The sequence below is a fragment of the Neomonachus schauinslandi genome, chromosome 15, assembly GCF_002201575.2.
Source record: "Neomonachus schauinslandi chromosome 15, ASM220157v2, whole genome shotgun sequence".
In the NCBI taxonomy this organism is placed as follows: domain Eukaryota; kingdom Metazoa; phylum Chordata; class Mammalia; order Carnivora; family Phocidae; genus Neomonachus; species Neomonachus schauinslandi.
In genome coordinates this window covers 58,810,500-58,827,769 of record NC_058417.1, presented here as the reverse complement: position 1 = coordinate 58,827,769, position 17,270 = coordinate 58,810,500, and the positions used below count along the sequence as shown (strand labels likewise).

The 17,270-nt window shown below is 60.9% G+C and overlaps 2 protein-coding genes across 2 annotated transcripts; both read left to right on the top strand.

The window, feature by feature from the left end:
• Positions 1-572: 572 nt before the first annotated feature.
• Positions 573-10,913, top strand: P4HB (prolyl 4-hydroxylase subunit beta). Its single transcript, XM_021680910.1, has 11 exons — positions 573-786; positions 1,653-1,859; positions 3,184-3,317; positions 3,487-3,624; positions 7,688-7,792; positions 7,975-8,100; positions 8,254-8,454; positions 8,764-8,884; positions 8,993-9,174; positions 9,258-9,344; positions 10,017-10,913. Exons 1-11 carry the CDS (start codon positions 636-638, stop codon positions 10,095-10,097), a joined length of 1,533 nt encoding a protein of 510 aa, XP_021536585.1. The 5' UTR covers positions 573-635; the 3' UTR covers positions 10,098-10,913.
• Positions 10,914-15,657: 4,744 nt separating this feature from the next.
• PPP1R27 (protein phosphatase 1 regulatory subunit 27) lies at positions 15,658-16,670 on the top strand. The gene is made up of 3 exons (XM_021680769.1): positions 15,658-15,961; positions 16,055-16,205; positions 16,522-16,670. Exons 1-3 carry the CDS (start codon positions 15,772-15,774, stop codon positions 16,643-16,645), a joined length of 465 nt encoding a protein of 154 aa, XP_021536444.1. The 5' UTR covers positions 15,658-15,771; the 3' UTR covers positions 16,646-16,670.
• The last annotated feature ends 600 nt before the right edge of the window (positions 16,671-17,270 follow it).

The window sequence follows — 17,270 nt, the reverse complement described above, 5'->3', positions numbered from 1 at the left end:
GGCAGGTACCGCCAGACCCTACCGCGCACCGGAAGTTGTACCGGAAGTTACGTTACACCAACTTCCGGCTCGCCGAGCCGGGGGGCGGTGTCAGTTACGAACAAGCCGTCCAATCAGAATGCAACACGAGGGGTTTCAGAGGCGCAGGCGCAGCTCCGCCCCTCATCTGGGAACTCCGCCCCACTGCCACGTTCGACGAAGGATCGCGCGGGGATGCGCGCATCTCCTGGCCAATCAGGAGCCGCAGAGCCCGGGCCTCCAAAGGCAGCAGCCATTCCAGACCCGCGGAAGGTGTAAGAGAAAGCCACCAGTCACAAGTCGAGGAAGAGAAAGTTCTCCACCGAAAGCCAATGAGAAACCCGGGAAGAGTGCGAGCGCGAGCTCCTCGGCCAATCCCGGGCGAGGGCGAGGGCAGCCTCCACAGCGATTCCGAATCCGGGGTCGGGGGCCCAGTGCGGATAGCCAATCCGAGTGCTTTGGAGGCGGGCCCCCGAGCCCGTCAGCCAATCGTGCGCGGGTACGGGCGGGCGCGCGCGCGGCGGCGCTCGGGCTTATAGGGGCGGGGCGGCCAGCGCGCGCTCTCGTGGCCTCGGTGTCCCGGCGGCGCCAACCGAAGCGCCGCGCCCGCTGCCGACATGCTGCGCCGCGCTCTGCTCTGCCTGGCCCTGGCCGCGCTAACGCGCGCGGGCGCCGCCGCCCCGGAGGAGGAGGACCACGTCCTGGTGCTCCACAAGGGCAACTTCGAGGAGGCGCTGGCGGCCCACAAGTACCTGCTGGTGGAGTTCTGTGAGTGCCGCCGCCCGGGCCTGGCCGGGCCGCCGCGGGGCGGGGACGGGGGGCGGGGGGCTCCAGGGCTCGGGAGGCTCCTCCGCGGGGCCAGGGCAGCCCGCGGAGCTGCTGTCAGCGTCCCGGGGGCGCCCCTCCTGCCCGCGCCGGAGCCTGGCGGTGGCCGCAGGCCCACGGCCGGCCCGTGCCTGCGTGCCTGATGTCCGCACGGCAGGGTCCCTCCGTCGGCCCGGGAGAACGGGGCGGACCCGTGTGAGCCCCGGGGGCCGCCCCCGGACCCCCCTCCGGGACCCACGCCAGAGCGCCCCGCTCCTGCCCGCACTGCCTTCCACCGGCTTGTCACCCAGCGTCCAGGACCTTTGTGTTTGTGAGTGTTGACACCCCGTCTGGGGCGGAAAGCTCGAGCCCAGGGCGGCTGCTGACCTTAGGTGAGAGGGAGGCAGCTCTGCTCCCACTAAACACGAGTCTCAGGGCAGGTGCGCCCAGACGAGGCTCGCACACTCACCACCGGGTCTTGCTACGTGGACAGGCGTTGTGGCGCTAGCTTCTTAGCCTCCCTGTGTTCCCAGGGGGCAGTCCCAGGGACACGACTGCCCTTGCTGCCTGCAGGTGGTGGGAAGGCACCCCTCGTTAGAGTTTGTCCTGTGCTGCCTGTGAGAGCCGCAGGGATGTTGGTGTCGGTTTGTCGTTCGTGGCTTCTGTCCCGATATTGCCTAAGAGCATCGAGATATCAGCTCAGCTGTGTGTGTTCACAGGGGCTTATCTTTGTGAGGAGATAAGACTTTTATGGAAGGAGGTATGGAGAAGACACGGGGAGCAGTGGAACTTGGTCGGTGCCGCCTTCTAGCACCCGTTTTCTCTTTCAGATGCCCCTTGGTGTGGCCACTGCAAGGCTCTGGCCCCTGAGTATGCTAAAGCTGCTGGGAAACTGAAGGCAGAAGGCTCGGAGATCAGGCTGGCAAAGGTCGATGCCACGGAAGAGTCTGAGCTGGCCCAGCAGTATGGCGTCCGTGGCTACCCTACGATCAAGTTCTTCAAGAACGGAGACACAGCTGCTCCCAGGGAGTACACAGGTGCGACTGCCGCGCCGCCCGTAACTGCCTGCAGGCCGTGGGACGTGCCTGAGGGGCGGGGACGGGAACCCATTCTCGGTCCAGTTCAGCCTCTCAGGCTCTCCCTGAGAGTGTTCTCCCATCCCTGCAGAATCTCGTGGGTGGGGAGGGACAGCCATCGGGTGGATAGCAGGACAGCCATCGGGTGGATAGCAAGCTGAGGCTTGTCGTAAGGCTCACCAGTGAGCAGAGGAAGGCTGGGGCCCTTGGGACCACAGGAGCGACGAGTGTAGTGATGGCACTCAGGTGTGCCAGCCGCCAAGCCGAGTGCTGCCAAGTGACAGGCCGGCATCACACACCTGTGTGGCAGGAGCCCTCGTGGCCAGCCGCCTCTGGGGCTGCCTCCTGGAGGCTGGGCCCCTTGGGGGCCTGGTAGGTCCTGACGAGAGCAGAGACTTTTGTCTACAGAACCGGTTCTGTGGCTCTCCTGTCAGAATGCTCTGGAGCAGCCTAGTTAATCCTGACGCCAGTGACTCTGGTCTCCTTCCCAGGCTGCTGTTTTATTGTTCCCACATTCACTTGTGTTCACTTTGGAACAGGAAGCGCACAGTTCCCATGATCCCATCGCTGACACGTAGCTTTGGCGAAGGAGACAGCTCCTCTTAATTCCACCTGTAACTGATGACTCAGCTCTGAGTTGCCACTTAGGAGAATCCTTTTAAGTGTGAGCTTCCGCAACTTCCTCACGTTGGACCAGGTAGCCAAACTGAGGGGAGAAAGTGATTGGCCTCCGTCTCAGGAGGAGCAGACTTGTAGCTTTTCATTTTATCTGCCCTGGGTGGTACGCAGGTGCAGGATCGCTCTCGCCTGCTAGGCTGGGAGGCTTGTGGGGTAGGCCACCCCACAGACAGGGACACCTGAGCGGCCTGGGTGCCCAAGGCCAGCTGGAGCTCCGCCTGTTTTCACAGGGAAAGCTGGGTGTTCGGCTGGCTTACTAACCAGCATTTTTTTTTTTCTTTTTTTAAAAATTCCATCACATCTTTAATTAAGACGAGTGAGGCCACTGGGGGAAAGTGTATCTGTGTGTGTTTAATGAGCTTAAATTCAGGGAAATTCAGAAAATGCAGAGGGACCGGAGAAGGAAAATGAATTGTCCCGCTACTGCCCAGAGGTGGCCACTGCCTTTCCCTTGCTCCAAACTCCATCAAAGCTTCGCAGGTGCACAGAACAGGCTTTGTAGCCCTAGGATTTGCACAGGTGTGTGGAAAGAGGCAGCGAGCTCAGAGGAGAATGGCGGGGAGGCTGGGCCCTGGTTTTCAGTGGAACCGCATGTGTTTGGGCACAGCTGGCAGAGAGGCCGAGGACATCGTGAACTGGCTGAAGAAGCGCACGGGCCCTGCTGCCACCACGCTACCCGACGGGGCCGCTGCAGAGGCCTTGCTGGAGTCCAGCGAGGTGACCGTCATTGGCTTCTTCAAGGTAGAGGCTTTGGAATTTCATCTCAGGGCCTTCCCCCGTACCCCCCATCCCCCAGTCGTGGGAGGAGGGCTCCCCGTGGCCTGGGCACCGCGGTCTGTCCTGCTGCTGACCCCGGCAGGGATCCTCGGTGTCAGGGTGCATGGCCACCTCTGCTTCTTCTTCTCTGTAGAACGTGGAGTCGGACTTTGCCAAGCAGTTCCTGCTGGCGGCAGAAGCCATCGATGACATACCTTTTGGGATCACCTCCAACAGTGATGTGTTCTCCAAATACCAGCTGGACAAGGACGGGGTTGTGCTCTTCAAGAAGGTGAGTGGCCCTCCTGCGGCCCCGCCCCGGGTGGTGAGCTGCTGCGGCGGGGGCTGCTTTCCTTACTGCTCCCAGCGCTTGAGGACCTTGCCCGGGCAGCGCCGCGCCGCCAGCTGGACCTACCGAGGGCCCGTCGTGCAGCGTCAGATCAGAGGAGCCGCTTAGACAATGGCCTTCAGACTTTGCGCCGTGGGCCCTTTGCTCTGGGTCGTGTTTCAAGCACAGCCGCTCTGCAGGGTTAGCTCTTCTCAAAGAAACTGGTAAAACGTGTAGCAAGGTGTGCGATTTTAACGGGTCCTGAGCATAGGATTGTAAGTCCGTGGCGTTACTTAACGTGGACGCTGCCGTGTGAAGCGCGCTCCCATTTGCTCACCAGAAACGGACTCGGGAGTGTTGGCTCTTGGGAGAGCGTCCCCACCGCTGGCCCAGCCCGGCCTCCACGGTGTGGCGAGCACGGGTCCGGGGCCACGTGCCTTCCGGTTGCTGGCACCGTTGCTGGGACATGGCCTGGCTCACATGGGCAGCGTTACCGTGGGGTCACAGGAGTCTCTTGATTTTTGTTTTAGCCACTAGACAGCCAGGTGGGCTGGCTGAACCCCCGTGATTTCGGAGCACAGCTGTCCTGCACTGGCCGGTAGTGTGTCCGCATCGTCTCGATGGCACAGGCGGTGGAAAGGGAGGACGAGCCAGGAGAGCGGGGACAGAGGCATGTCGTCAGGGGTGGAGATAGGGCCTCTTTATCCTGGTTAGTCCGCGTGGGAGGAGGGCAGGTTTAGAGCTCCAGCAAAGCAACACAGCGTGTGCTCAGAAGGGCCGGGCCCTGGGCTGGGGCCACCCTGTGTGTGCACCCCGTGTGGGGGGCAGCCGGGCCGCGGTCAGCTCTCTGTGCTCACTCCCGCATCTGACGCCTTGCCAGGCACTGGCGGGGGGCGAGGGTATCTCTCAGCCGCGTGCCGAAGGACCGGGGACACCCAGGCTTGGGGTGGCTTTCTTCCAGTGTTCTTGCCATCCCGCTGTGTCTGTAGCCCGTCCTTTCTCAGAAGAACTCCAGACGCTCTCTTCACTCTCAAAGGGAGCAGCGTTGCTAGATTAGCCAGTAGTCGTCGCCCAGGGGCCCAGGAAATCCCAGTTACGTGTGTGATGGGGGGAGCCCATGGGAGCCCCTGGGGGTGTGGGTGAGGTGGGCCTCTGGGGGTGGTGAGAGTCCTGGGTCCTGAGGTTGAGGCTGACAGAGAAAGGAGTTTCTCTGAGGCCACCGAGAGCTGTACACCCTCCTGCGTCCACACAGTGCTCCCCTGTCACCCCGAAGATCCAGAGCACCAGTTTTCACGGAGGACCCTTGGTGCTCATGTGTCCCTGAAGGTCTGCAGAGGCTCCACGTGAGCGTGGCGGGTGGGCTGACCGCCGTGTACTTCCTTCCTGTGGTCCGTGCTTGCTGGGCACAGCCGACCCCTTGGGTCTGGTGCCGGTTGGGGGGAAGCCTTGAGCAGAAGCCCGGCAGAGCCTGGGGACTTGGTGCTGTGCAGGTGAGTGGTGGCAACAGCCGCAGTCCCGCAGGCCGCACCACGGCCGGGAGGGCAGAGGCTCAGGTCCAGCTCCCGAGTTCGTGCTGTGCTGCCTCCCGTCTTCCCCACCACCATCCGGTTCATTTTCCCAATCTTTGCTTGTCCCCCTTCATCCAGGCTGTTCAGCCCAGTTCCTCCGAGTGCGCTGGGTCTTCCGGTCTGCCCGGGGCCATGAGGGGCGGCCTCGCTGAGCCGGGCGCCTCCCCAGCAGGACAGGGCAGGTGGGCTCTCAGGAGTGGCCAGTTGCCACTCGCTGGAAGGATGGCGTCTTGGGTTGTGGGTCACTGCCGGTGGACCTTTGGTTTGAGAGCTACTTCCTTTCTGTCTTTGTCACCGCGTTTGTTTTTTCTTTTTTATTCTTTGAAGCTGGAGGATCAGGAGTAGCTGTGGGGCTAGCCCTCTCCTCCACTGCCTGGAGCGTCGAGCCTTTTGGGGACGTTTGTCGTTGGGGCCTGAGGGAGCCAGCTTCCGTTGCTGTCCCGAGCTGAGTGAGGGCGGGCTGGCTGCTTTTCCCTGAAGTAGACGTGAACGTGGTGGGATGTGGCACCGTCACTGAGAAGGTTGCGTCTCGAGACAGATGGCATGGGGCAGTGCTGTTCTTCGGGCCTCTCGGCGTGAAATCGGGCAGACCGCTCACAGCGTGGGGGAGGAGGCACAGTTCTGGAGGAGCGGGGGGCACCGTGGCCTGTGCCTGTCGTAGGGGCTCACAGCACGCCTGGGCGAGCACGCCTGCTGGAGCCGGGCCTCCTGGCCTTGGCTTCTCTGCCCCCGTTCCCTCTCCTCTGCCCCAGGTTTGGGGAGGAGGAAGCAGGCTTCAGCTTCATCTGTGGGGGGGCTCCCAGTGCCCAGCCTTCCGTGTGGTCTGACGTAACAGCCACTGTCATGGTCAGGCTGGAGCTCCGGCTCTGACGGAACGATGGCGGGAGCAGGGAGCGGCCACCTGCTCTTCTAGAAGTTCCTTTGGGGAAGTGTAGAGGGAAATGACTGGGAAGAAAAGGAGAATAGTTTCTCTCCTTGGGTCTGATCTGGCAGTTCAGAGGGAATGACCGAAGGCTTACCTGTACCCTCACCTGGGCGGGCGTGGGCAGAGCATCGGCCCGTCTGCGTCTGGAATGGTGTCTGCGCCGCCCCATCCAGAGCTGTGGCTTGGCTGCAGGGCCCCCCTGGGCCTCTCTGGGCAACAACCGCAGCCTTCCACCTTCGGGCCCCAGGACTCCTCAAACTCTTCATGTTATTGGGGATCCAATCTGTGGTCGCAGATTATTCCTATTGATTTTTATTGGGTCAGAAATCAGAACTGAGAAAAAAAATTTTTTTTCAAATATTTTATTTATCGGGCGCCTGGGCGGCTCAGTTGGTGAAGCGTCTGCCTTCAGTTCAGGTCATGATCCTGGAGTCCCGGGATCGAGTCCCGCATCGGGCTCCCTGCTCAGTGGGGAGTCTGCTTCTCCCTCTGACCCTTTCCCTCTCATGTTGTCATTCTCTCTCTCTCTCGATAATAGAATAAAAATCTTCAAAAAAAAGTTGAGAGCGGGAGAGAGAGCGGCAGAGGGAGAAGGAGAAGCAGACTACCCGCTGAGCAGGGACCCCCCCCGACGTGGGGCTCAATCCCAAGACCCCAGGATCGTGACCTGAGCCAAAGGCAAACGCTTAACCGACTGAGCCACTCAGGAGCCCCTAAGAAATGTTTTAAACACCTTGTTCATCCAGAGGCGCCTGGCTGGCTCAGTCGGTGGAGGGGGTGACTCTTGACCTCAGGGTTGCGAGTTCTAGTCCCAGGCTGGGTGTGGAGGCAACTTAAACCTTGTTCATTCAAAATAACAACAGTTGGGGCGCCTGGGTGGGTCCATTGTTAAGCGTCTGCCTTCGGCTCAGGTCATGATCCCAGGGTCCTGGGATTGAGCCCCACGTTGGGCTCCTTGCTCAGCAGGAGTCTGCTTCTCCTTCTCCCTCTGCTGCTCTCCCTGCTTGTGTTCCCTCTCTCACTGTCTCTCTCTGTCAAATAAATAAAATCTTTAAAAAAAAAAAAAAAGTTATTTGTAATCACAAGTAACAGTCTTGTGAAAGTTGGTTTTTCCCAGATGACTGCAGCTGAGTGGTGAGAGTGTTTGCTTTCTGCCAGTCACTAACGTCTGCCTGGTGGAGGGATCCCTGGCTGACCTCCTCTGTCAGGACGTCCCTCATCACTCTGCTTCCATCCAAGGGCACAGCACGCTCGGGAGAGGGCGTGTTCTGAGCGTGAGCAGGAAATTGCAGCCGCTCTGAAAGGCCCCCGCTCTCCCCTTGGTGTCGCTGTTGCCTGGGGCCCGGGAAGATGCTGCTCTCTGCAGCCCTCCTCTGGCTGTGTTTTGTGGACAGAGGCATGTGGCTTCCTCCCCCATTGCTCTCAGAAGCCCCGACAGGAGGGTGGCTGTCAGACTGTCAAGCCGGGGCTGCCGGGGGTGCTGAGGGAGGCTTTGGGAGCACCGAGGTGCTCATGGCCCTCTCTGCGTCCACAGTTTGATGAAGGCCGCAACAACTTTGAGGGGGACGTCACCAAAGAGAAGCTGCTGGACTTCATCAAGCACAACCAGCTGCCGCTGGTCATCGAGTTCACGGAGCAGGTGCGGCTCTCCTGTGGGTCCTGCGCCCTGAGAGGGGGTGGCATGGCAGAGCCCTGAGGTCCCGACCCCGGGACCCCCACATACGGAGTGTTGCATCGGTGGCCTCGTAGCTGTTGAGAGAATATCCTGTGCTCACGGCTCGGCTCACAGCTCACACCCAGTAACCTATGCTTACGACACAGACAGCCCCGAAGATCTTCGGAGGTGAAATCAAGACCCACATCCTGCTGTTCCTGCCCAAGAGTGTGTCTGACTACGACAGTAAGCTGAGCAACTTCAAGAAGGCCGCCGAGCGCTTCAAGGGGAAGGTGAGCTGTTCACACGCCTGCTGCAGGCTGCAGGGCAGCCCCAAGGCTCCCTCCAGCTCTCAGGACTGTCCCGGAGGGGACCCGGTGAGTGGGGACCAGAAACTGCCTTCAGCCCTCCGCTTACCCTGCTTACCCTGCCTCTTCTGCCCCCAGATCCTGTTCATCTTTATCGACAGTGACCACACTGACAACCAGCGCATCCTCGAGTTCTTTGGCCTCAAGAAGGAGGAGTGCCCCGCCGTGCGCCTCATCACCCTGGAGGAGGAGATGACCAAGTACAAGCCGGAGTCGGACGAGCTGACGGCAGAGAGGATCGAGGAGTTCTGCCACCGCTTCCTGGAGGGCAAGATCAAGGTGGGGGAGCCGCGTCCTGGCGTGGGGCTGGCCTGTGCTGGCCTCGGGGCCCTCAGGGTCCCAGGCTTCCTGTGGCCACATGTGGAGGATGTCTGTGCCTGAGTGGAGACCCCTGAGGACGGGGCCCCCTCTTGGTCCCCCTGCTTGGGGAGCGTGGAGCAGCCCCGACCTCGCGGGCACGGCCCTCTCCCGAGGTTCCGTGAGCAGTTCTTGTCCTCTGAGGACAGGTGGGGGCCCCAGCCATGGTGGGGGCCCCGAGGCCTGTTGGGGGCCCCAGGCGTCCGTGACCCTGCTCCGCCTGCCCTCCAGCCCCACCTCATGAGCCAGGAGCTGCCTGAAGACTGGGACAAACAGCCTGTCAAGGTGCTGGTCGGGAAAAACTTTGAAGAAATTGCCTTTGACGAGAAAAAGAATGTCTTTGTGGAATTCTGTGAGTGAAGCCCCTCCAGCTTCCCTGGTCTGGCCTGTGAGGGCGTGTGCGCTGGGGGCGGGCGGAAAGCGGCGCTGGGCTCAGCGCCTCAGCACGGCTCTCTTTCAGATGCTCCATGGTGTGGGCACTGCAAACAGCTGGCTCCCATTTGGGATAAGTTGGGAGAGACATACAAGGACCATGAAAACATCCTCATCGCCAAGATGGACTCGACGGCTAACGAGGTGGAGGCCGTGAAAGTGCACAGCTTCCCCACGCTGAAGTTCTTCCCCGCGAGCACGGACAGGACGGTGCGCCGCCGGCTTTGGGGGGGAGGAGTGTGCCACCGCCCGGCTTCCTGCCTGACCCTCTCTCTCCCTCTCCCTCTCCACAGGTCATTGATTACAACGGGGAGCGGACACTCGACGGTTTTAAGAAGTTCTTGGAGAGCGGTGGTCAGGACGGGGCCGGGGACGATGACGTGAGTGGGGGTTGGTGGGCGCCCTGGAGGGGCATGCGTGTGTACCTGGGCCGGGCAGAGCCACTCTCCCTGAGGAACACTCCGGGTGGAGGCCTTTAGAAGGGTCTTGAAATGCTGATGTTTGCTTGTGGCACCGCAGACTCGTCCCATAAGGCTCCCTGCGAGCCGGGACGCAGAAGCTCTTCCCTATCCGGTTGGCTGAGGTGTCCCGCTTCCTGGCCCAGCAGCTTAGGCCTGGCCTGGGCCTTCCTGGGCCTTCCAGGCCCAGCAGCTTAGGCCTGTCCACGTCAGCCCTGGGCAGCCGGGGCGGTGCAGGGGGTCGTCCAGGCCAGAGCGTCTCCTGGGGGGGTGGGCGGGGGCCGCCCAGAAGCGGCAGCAGGCCTGCCGAGGGAGCGCACGCTGAAGCTGGCGGGGTGGACCTGCTCGTGCTGCTGGGTGCTGGGGCTGTCACTGGCCCCACAGACCCTGGAGGCTGGGGTCCTGGGCTCCCCTCCCACCCTGTCTTGTCTGCAGGAGCTCCCCTGCACATCTGCGCTTAGAAACCTGTCCGAATGGCCGGCTGGGTGCGGCTCTCCTGCGTGCAGGGTGTGGGCGACGGGGCCACCGGCCCGACCACACCCCTGCACAGCCCTTCCTGACGGGTTTCTTCGTGTCCTCCCTCCCCCACCCCAGGATCTGGAAGATCTGGAAGAAGCAGAAGAGCCTGACCTGGAGGAGGAGGAGGATCAGAAAGCTGTGAGAGATGAGCTGTGACCCGGGTGCCCCAGATGCAACAGCCCCGCGGGCGGTGCGCCCCAGCAGCGCGGCCTCCAGGAGCCCAGGGACCCTCACGGGCAGGAGGGAACACCGACCGGAAATGCAGGGAATTTTTCTGAAGCAACACTTCATCCTAACACGTGTAAATTTAGACCCATCTCTTACTTCTGCTTTTCAATTTTTGGAAAGGGATTTCTCTCCAGGCCAGCTCACCTTGGGGGGCCGATTTTTTTTTTTTTAAATTGTGATGTACTTTTTCGTACATGGTTTTGTCCAAAGCGCTCGTTAAAATGTCTTGGAATCTCATGCAGGTGAAGTCTCTTTCCTGTTAGGTTTATACTATCACTTTAAAAAATTCCATCTGTGGGATTTTGAGACATTTTTGGACGTCAGGGCCTCCCTGGAGACTCCTGTCCCCTGCGTGGGGCGAGGCCGGGCCAGGCTGGACGGGTCCCTCTCACCTCATGCCGGTGTCGCCGTGACCGAGCGTGGGTCTCACGTTGTTGGCTTAAACGGAGACACGGGGTCTCCGTCGCAGGGGGCCTTGTACGACTGCAGGGGGTGGTGGGTGCCGGCTGAGCCCAGGACAGACCCGGGCAGCTCCCCTGCCTCCCGAGCCAGGCTCCCCGGTGCTCTGTGACTTCCAGCGCCCCTGAGGCCTGCAGCAGGCAGAACCAGAACCCTCCATTTCCAGGCTGGGAAACGGCCAAGGGTGCTTGAGCCGAACCACATGTGGGCTGTTCTTCAGCCATTTCTACCACGATATTGGAATTGAACACATTGGCCAAATAAAGTTGAAATTTTACTACCTCTTATTGTCTCTGCTGTACAAGCTCTCTGGGCCACGGGGAATGGGCTGGGGTCAGGCCTCTCCTAGTCGGGGCACCTTGGATTGTGGTGCTTCCACGGGAGCCACAAGCGTGTCACGGGTCACCAAGCGCACACGGCCGGGCTGCTTCGGCTGGATGGGGATGGGTGTCCCGGTGCTGTCCCGGGGCATGTAGCGGCCACTACCTGGGTGCTGCTCCACGCTGCATCGGGACACGTGGTCCCCGTGGAGCCCCCCCCCCCAGCCAGCGCCCTGCCCTGTCTTATTGCCACCGCAGGGCCTGACGAGAAATTGGCAGTGTGAGCTCAGGAATGGGTGAATTGATAGCATTGCTACGCTTACCACCAAGCCTGCACAAATCAGGGTCACGTGTTACGTCACAGGTTTTAAAATGTAATTTGAGGGGTGCCTGGGTGGCTCAGTCGTTAAGTGTCTGCCTTCGGCTCAGGTCATGATCCCAGGGTCCTGGGATCGAGTCCCGCGTCGGGCTCCCTGCTCCGCGGGAAGCCCGCTTCTCCCTCTCCCACTCCCCCTGCTTGTGTTCCCTCTCTCGCTGTGTCTTTCTCTTGTCAAATAAAATCTTTTTTTTTTTTCTTTTTAAGATTTTATTTATTTATTTGAGAGAGAGAGAATGAGAGACAGCATGAGAGGCAGGAGGGTCAGAGGCAGAAGCAGGCTCCTCGCCGAGCAGGGAGCCCGATGCGGGACTTGATCCCGGGACTCCAGGATCGTGACCTGAGCCGAAGGCAGTCGCTCAACCAACTGAGCCACCCAGGCGCCCTCAAATAAAATCTTTTAAAAACAATAAAATAAAATGTAATTTGATTTCTAGAACCTCAGCTTGCTTATAGTTCACGCTGAGAAAAGAACAATTGGAATTGGTTTTCCTACAGACAGGAAGTCTAGCTGCCGGGCTGGGCAGACGGCACTTGTGGGCCTGACTTGGTGACTCCTGGGGGCCCTGGGGAGCTTGGCGGCACCTGTCGGTCCCTCTTGAGAGCAGGACAGGAGCCCCGCACGGGGGCTGGCAGGACTCCCGTGGTTGCCCGACCATCGCCACCTGGGGCTTTGCATCCGTTGGTCTCTGAGCATGTCTACAGTGGCAGGTGGGACCGGAGGGCTGCCGGCTGACATCCTGGGAGGGAATGGACATGGACATACAGTCCACTTTAGGTCAAGGACAGAGTGCACAAAGCTAGGTTTCCAAGGAGCCCTGCCTGCCACTGCACGAGTCCCACCAAACCCTCCAGCCTCGACTTGCCCCCAGAGTAGGAAGGACACACGCATTGCTCGATCCCCGGCCCCCCAGCTCTGATGCCCATGAACCGGTAGGGGCTTCCCGGGGCCGGTGCGCAGCGGGAGACACGCCCGGAAGATGTGCCAGGAACGTGGTTCTCCCAGTGTCCTCTCCCAGCCAGAGGCCCAGGTGCCTGCCCTTGCCCTCCCTGCTGCCGGCAGCCCAGGTGAGTGGTCCACAGCCAGTGTGCCTGGAGGACCCAGCGTGAGCACCCTGGGCGACGCCGGCCAGGCCCTCTGCCCCTCCTCCAGCTCAGCGGCCCTGGTCCTTGGGTGGCATGTGCTGGCGCAGGGTTCATGAGCGTGTGCTGCCGACACAATGAGACACGTCTCCAAGGCAAGGTGAGCTTGGGCACTTTAGCTTCTGTAGGAGGAGGATGGCAGCCCTGCCCTCCAAAATGTGAGCTGTTCCCCCAGGGGGACACACGGACTCCCGCGGAGGAAACCAGCACAGAGCAAGGCCATCAGGAGTCACAGCTGGGGTGGGAGGCTGAGTCCAATCCTGTGCTCTCTGCCCCAGCGACGGGTGTGGGTGACCCTGAGGACCCAGAGAGCGGGGACCAGGTGCAGCTGCCCAGCACTGTCGTCATGTGTTCCGGGGGGGTGCGCAGTGAGTCACCCAGACCTTCCCTCTTTTGCAGAGGCAGCTGATTAGCACATTCCAGGGCCTGGATCTGCTGGGAGGCTGTGGGGTGGAGTCCAAAACCTAGCAGGGCTGGTGGATTAGCAGGCAACTTTGCACGCTCAGGGTGGTCAGTTAAGGCTTAACAGCCCGGGACATCCCAAACCTCCCTGTCTTCCTCTCCCCCTCCCTCCTTCTCTTCTGCTCTCTCCAGGTGCTTAGAAGCTTCGGTCCCGGAAGTGCACCAGCCCCTGGAGGTCCTCCGGCCTCAAAGCCTGCTGGCAGGGAAGGGGCCTGCTGTGGGCCTGCACCCATTCTCCTACCGGGCCCTCCAGCTCCTGGCTTCTGCTGGATGCAAAGCCTGACTAGTTGTGTTCCTTGGACTTTTCAGAGTGAGCTTTTTGGATTCATTGTCTTAGTTTGCTTTAGTCCTCTAGAAGGCAGAAGCCCAACATTGTACAAACCAGGTCACTCCACGAGTCCACGTGGGCGTCAGGGACCAAGCTAGATCAATACAGGTTTGGTTCCACTGTGGTCGCATGAGAGATAGACTTTGCGAACAATCTCAGGTCAGATGCTCACCCCTGCTTCTGACGGAAGGTTTCCAAATGAGATGCTTCAGGTCATGCCCGTGGTTTAGAGGATAGTCCCATGTCCTCGCTAGAATAAAAAGCACATTAAGTACCTTTCAGGGGATCTGTTGTGACTGCGGGGGGGCTCTGGGCACCCGTCCCTTCTCTGATCCAAATGGAAACGCCAAACCCACAAACCCCCAAGCTCTCAGCTCACCTTAGTCAGATGGACCAAGGGGTGCGTCATTGGGGTTGCCTGGCGCCTGGCCTGTCTCTAGCCCAAAGCCGGGTCACTCTCGGGAAGGGCTGCACCCTTGGCAGCCTCATCCAGGGTTCTGGGAGGGCAGACAGAACTTCCCATGATACCAGAATAGGCAATCTTCTCATCAAAGGAAAGTTCTGTCTCCTGGAAACCAGCCAGTAGAAGCTACACTGACTCCTCCCAAGTGACCAGGAGTTAAGATCACCTGGCACCACCCTCTGAGTCCTGGAGTACAGGGACACTGGGCACCAGCCCTGTATAGGGGCCCTGGCAGGGCCTGGGCTAGGAGGGGGGTTCCCGTGGGGCTGGACTGGCCAGCAGCAGGTGGGGGCTCTGAGGCAGGCTGGGGAACCCTTCTCAGGGCAGGGAGTCTGTCTTAGGCAGTGCCCTGTTTCTCCACAGCATTTGGCCCAAGGCTTTGCACCTAGAGGGTGTTAAATACATTTGGTGATTCGGTTTTGCTGGATCAAAACCAGCCTGGTGACGAAAGGCTGCTGGTAAGCAGGCTGCCTGCCCCTCCCAGTGCCCGTCAAGTGCCCGTCAATCTGGGCTGTGTCCTCGTTCAGGACTTGGGTGACCACCCAGGGGATCTCACCAATGTCACGGGTTGAACTGCATCCCTCCAATATTCCTGTGTTGAGGTGTTAACCCCCAGGATCTCAGACCGTGATCCTATTTGGAAATACAGTGGTCACAGATGTGATCAGTCAGGATGAGGTCATGCTGCCATAGGGAGACCCTAATCTGATGACTGGTGTCCTTATAATAGGGGAAATTTGGACACAGACATGCACGCGGGGAGAAGGCCATGTGGACGTGAAGGCTGAGATGGGGCGATGTGTCTACGAGCCAGAGAACACCAAGGACCACCACCAGAAGCCAGGACACGGGCCTGGAACAGATTCTCCCTCCGAAGGAACCAAGCGGCTGACACCGTGATCTTGGACTTGTGGCCTCTAGAACCACAAGAAAATAAAGTTTGTTTAAGTCCCCAGTCTGGTACTTTGTAACACCAGCCCTAACATGTGCTGCGGGGGCTGTCCCCGACCCCGCGGGCATGCTCCTGGGTGTGCGCGCCCATGTCTCCTGCCTCTTCTCTCCACTGAAGCCAAAGCCGCCTCCAGACGGTCGCTACAGCGGGGAGGCAGCTGCTGCTGGCTCAGCCTGCCGGGCATCTCCGTAGCACCCACTGGTTACGCTCTTGCAGGCGTCTGGGCCAGCAGAGCGCGCCCCACGGGATATGATGGCCCATCTGGGGGAGCAGACTGGATGCTCTCCTAAGTGGGAGCACGTGTGCCCTTGGCAGAAAGTGGCAGGAGCCTGGAAGCAGGGGAAGGGTGGGGGCCGGGGACATGGGGCTGGAGGGAAACAGGGGCATTGTGGGGAGGGCTTCCTGGCAGGCAGCGTGGGCTGGGCAGGTGGGACCGGAGGCATTTATTTAGATCCTAACCTGGGAAGTTTCTGAGGAGGAGGGCAGAGTGGCGCAGGCCCGACAGAAGGTGACAAGTGACCGGGAGGGATACGGGCAGGGCGGGGCCTTCTCTGGCAATCGTCAGGGCCCTGTGCCTCCGCTGTGGGAAGCCCCCTTGCTTTCCAGGAGGTGGAAGCAGCCACCCTCACCAGACATCGTGGCCTTTTCCCTGAGTTTCCAGGCCTTGGGGAGACGCCTGGGCCCTCCCCACGACCTTGGCACCCACTCGCCTTCCTCAGGGGTCCTGTCCTCCTAGTGCCTTCTCCTACCCTCTATAAGGCACCTTCTAGGCCCAGCTGTGGGGCAGACAGCAGTGGCCGGGAAGGATCTGACCCCTTTGGCCGGGGCACAGCGACAGGTGGGCTGAAAGATGAGCCACTAAACCTGATCCTGAGCGCAGGGCCGGAGCTGCTCCGTTTCACCCCTCCCGGCAGGAGCATGACTGCACAGCTTTATAGAGCGCCGCAGGTCCTATATAAGGGGCAAGTGCCCGGTCACAGGGAGCACAGGGGCGGCGCCGGCGCTGGAGGAGACTGCATGCGCTGTCCGAGCCAAGCCGGACACGTCCCTTCACCGAGCAGCAGGGTCCCCACAAGGTGGACCCGCCACAGCACCCAGGATGCCCAGCAGGACCAGCCGCTATGCCCGATACAGCCCACGGCAACGGCGCAGGCGGCTGCTAGCCCATCGCAGCGTGCGCTTCCCCAATGACGTCCTGTTCTTGGACCACATCCGCCAAGGGGATCTGGAGCAGGTAGGCCGCTTTATCCGGGCTCGGAAAGTCGCCCTGGACACCATCCACCCCTCAGGTGAGTGCCTATGGGGCCAGCGCAGTGTCTACGGGGTCAGGGGAAGGTCTCAGCCTTGACCCCTCCTGCCCTGCTCTGCCTTGCCCTGCGCAGGCCTGGCCGCCCTGCACGAGGCTGTGCTCTCTGGAAACCTGGAGTGTGTGAAGCTGCTGGTCAGGTACGGGGCTGACATCCACCAGCGGGATGAGACTGGGTGGACACCCCTGCACATTGCCTGCAGCGATGGATACCCAGACATAGCCAGGTGAGAGGCTTAGGCCAGGGGCTTCGTCCGAAATGCTCTGGCCTCAAGTGGCCTCCAGGATGTGGTCTCGAAAAGATGGCCCTGGGAATACAGCTAAGAAAGAACCCTAAGAGCTTCTAGAATCTCCTTTCTGCCCTCTTCCCTAGAGCAAACTGGAAAAGTCAGCCATTGTTTCTGGAGGATCAGGTTTCCTCCTCTTCACCCCTCCTGGAAAAATTTTAAAAAACATGTACCTCAGGACTCCAGCCTGCGACCCTGGGGATGGGGTGAGAGCACCCTCCGGGCCACCTCCCCACTGCCAACCTTTGCACCCCAGGTACCTCATTTCCCTGGGGGCAGACAGAGACGCAGCCAACAACGATGGAGACCTGCCCTCAGACCTCATCGACCCAGACTTCAAGGACCTGGTGGAGCTCTTCCAAGGGACCAAGATGGACTGAGCCCAGCCCTGCCCTGCCAGGGCTCTGGCCCTCCCTAGAGTAGTTGGGTGCCCACCTCCCCCAGGTGCTTGGACCTGCCCCACCGGTAGGGCAGGCAGGCAGCCAGGACCCCCGTACCTGGGCACAACCCCCACCCCCCACACTTCTGGCCTGGCTTTTTCTCCAGGTGAATTTTTTATTGTGACACTTTTTACTTTTTCAATAAACGTCATTCCCTAGCCCCTGGTGGTAGCCTGATTACCGGGGACGGGACCCTCCCAGTTCCCCCGCTTCCGGTGGTCAGCAGGCCCTGCTATCCATGCCAGGCTTGGGGGACCAGGAGACAGCGCCAGCGCAGGGAGCCAGAATCTCGGGGCTCCCGGCTCTGAGGTCTCCGACCGCGCCAGCCCCGGACCCCCAGGACCCCGCCGTCCCCAGCCCCTCAGCTGCGCTCCCCGGGGCTCCGCAACCCCAGACACCGCCGCTTCCGGACCCCATCCCGCTGCTCCCGCGTCCCCTGCCCCCGGGCTCCTCAGACTCCGCGGGCCCGGCCCACGCCCTACTCCGCGTCACGCCGGCCCAGCACAACCGGGAGCGCCGGCACCGTAACCCACCCGACCGACCTCAGGCCCCGCCCCCGAGGCCC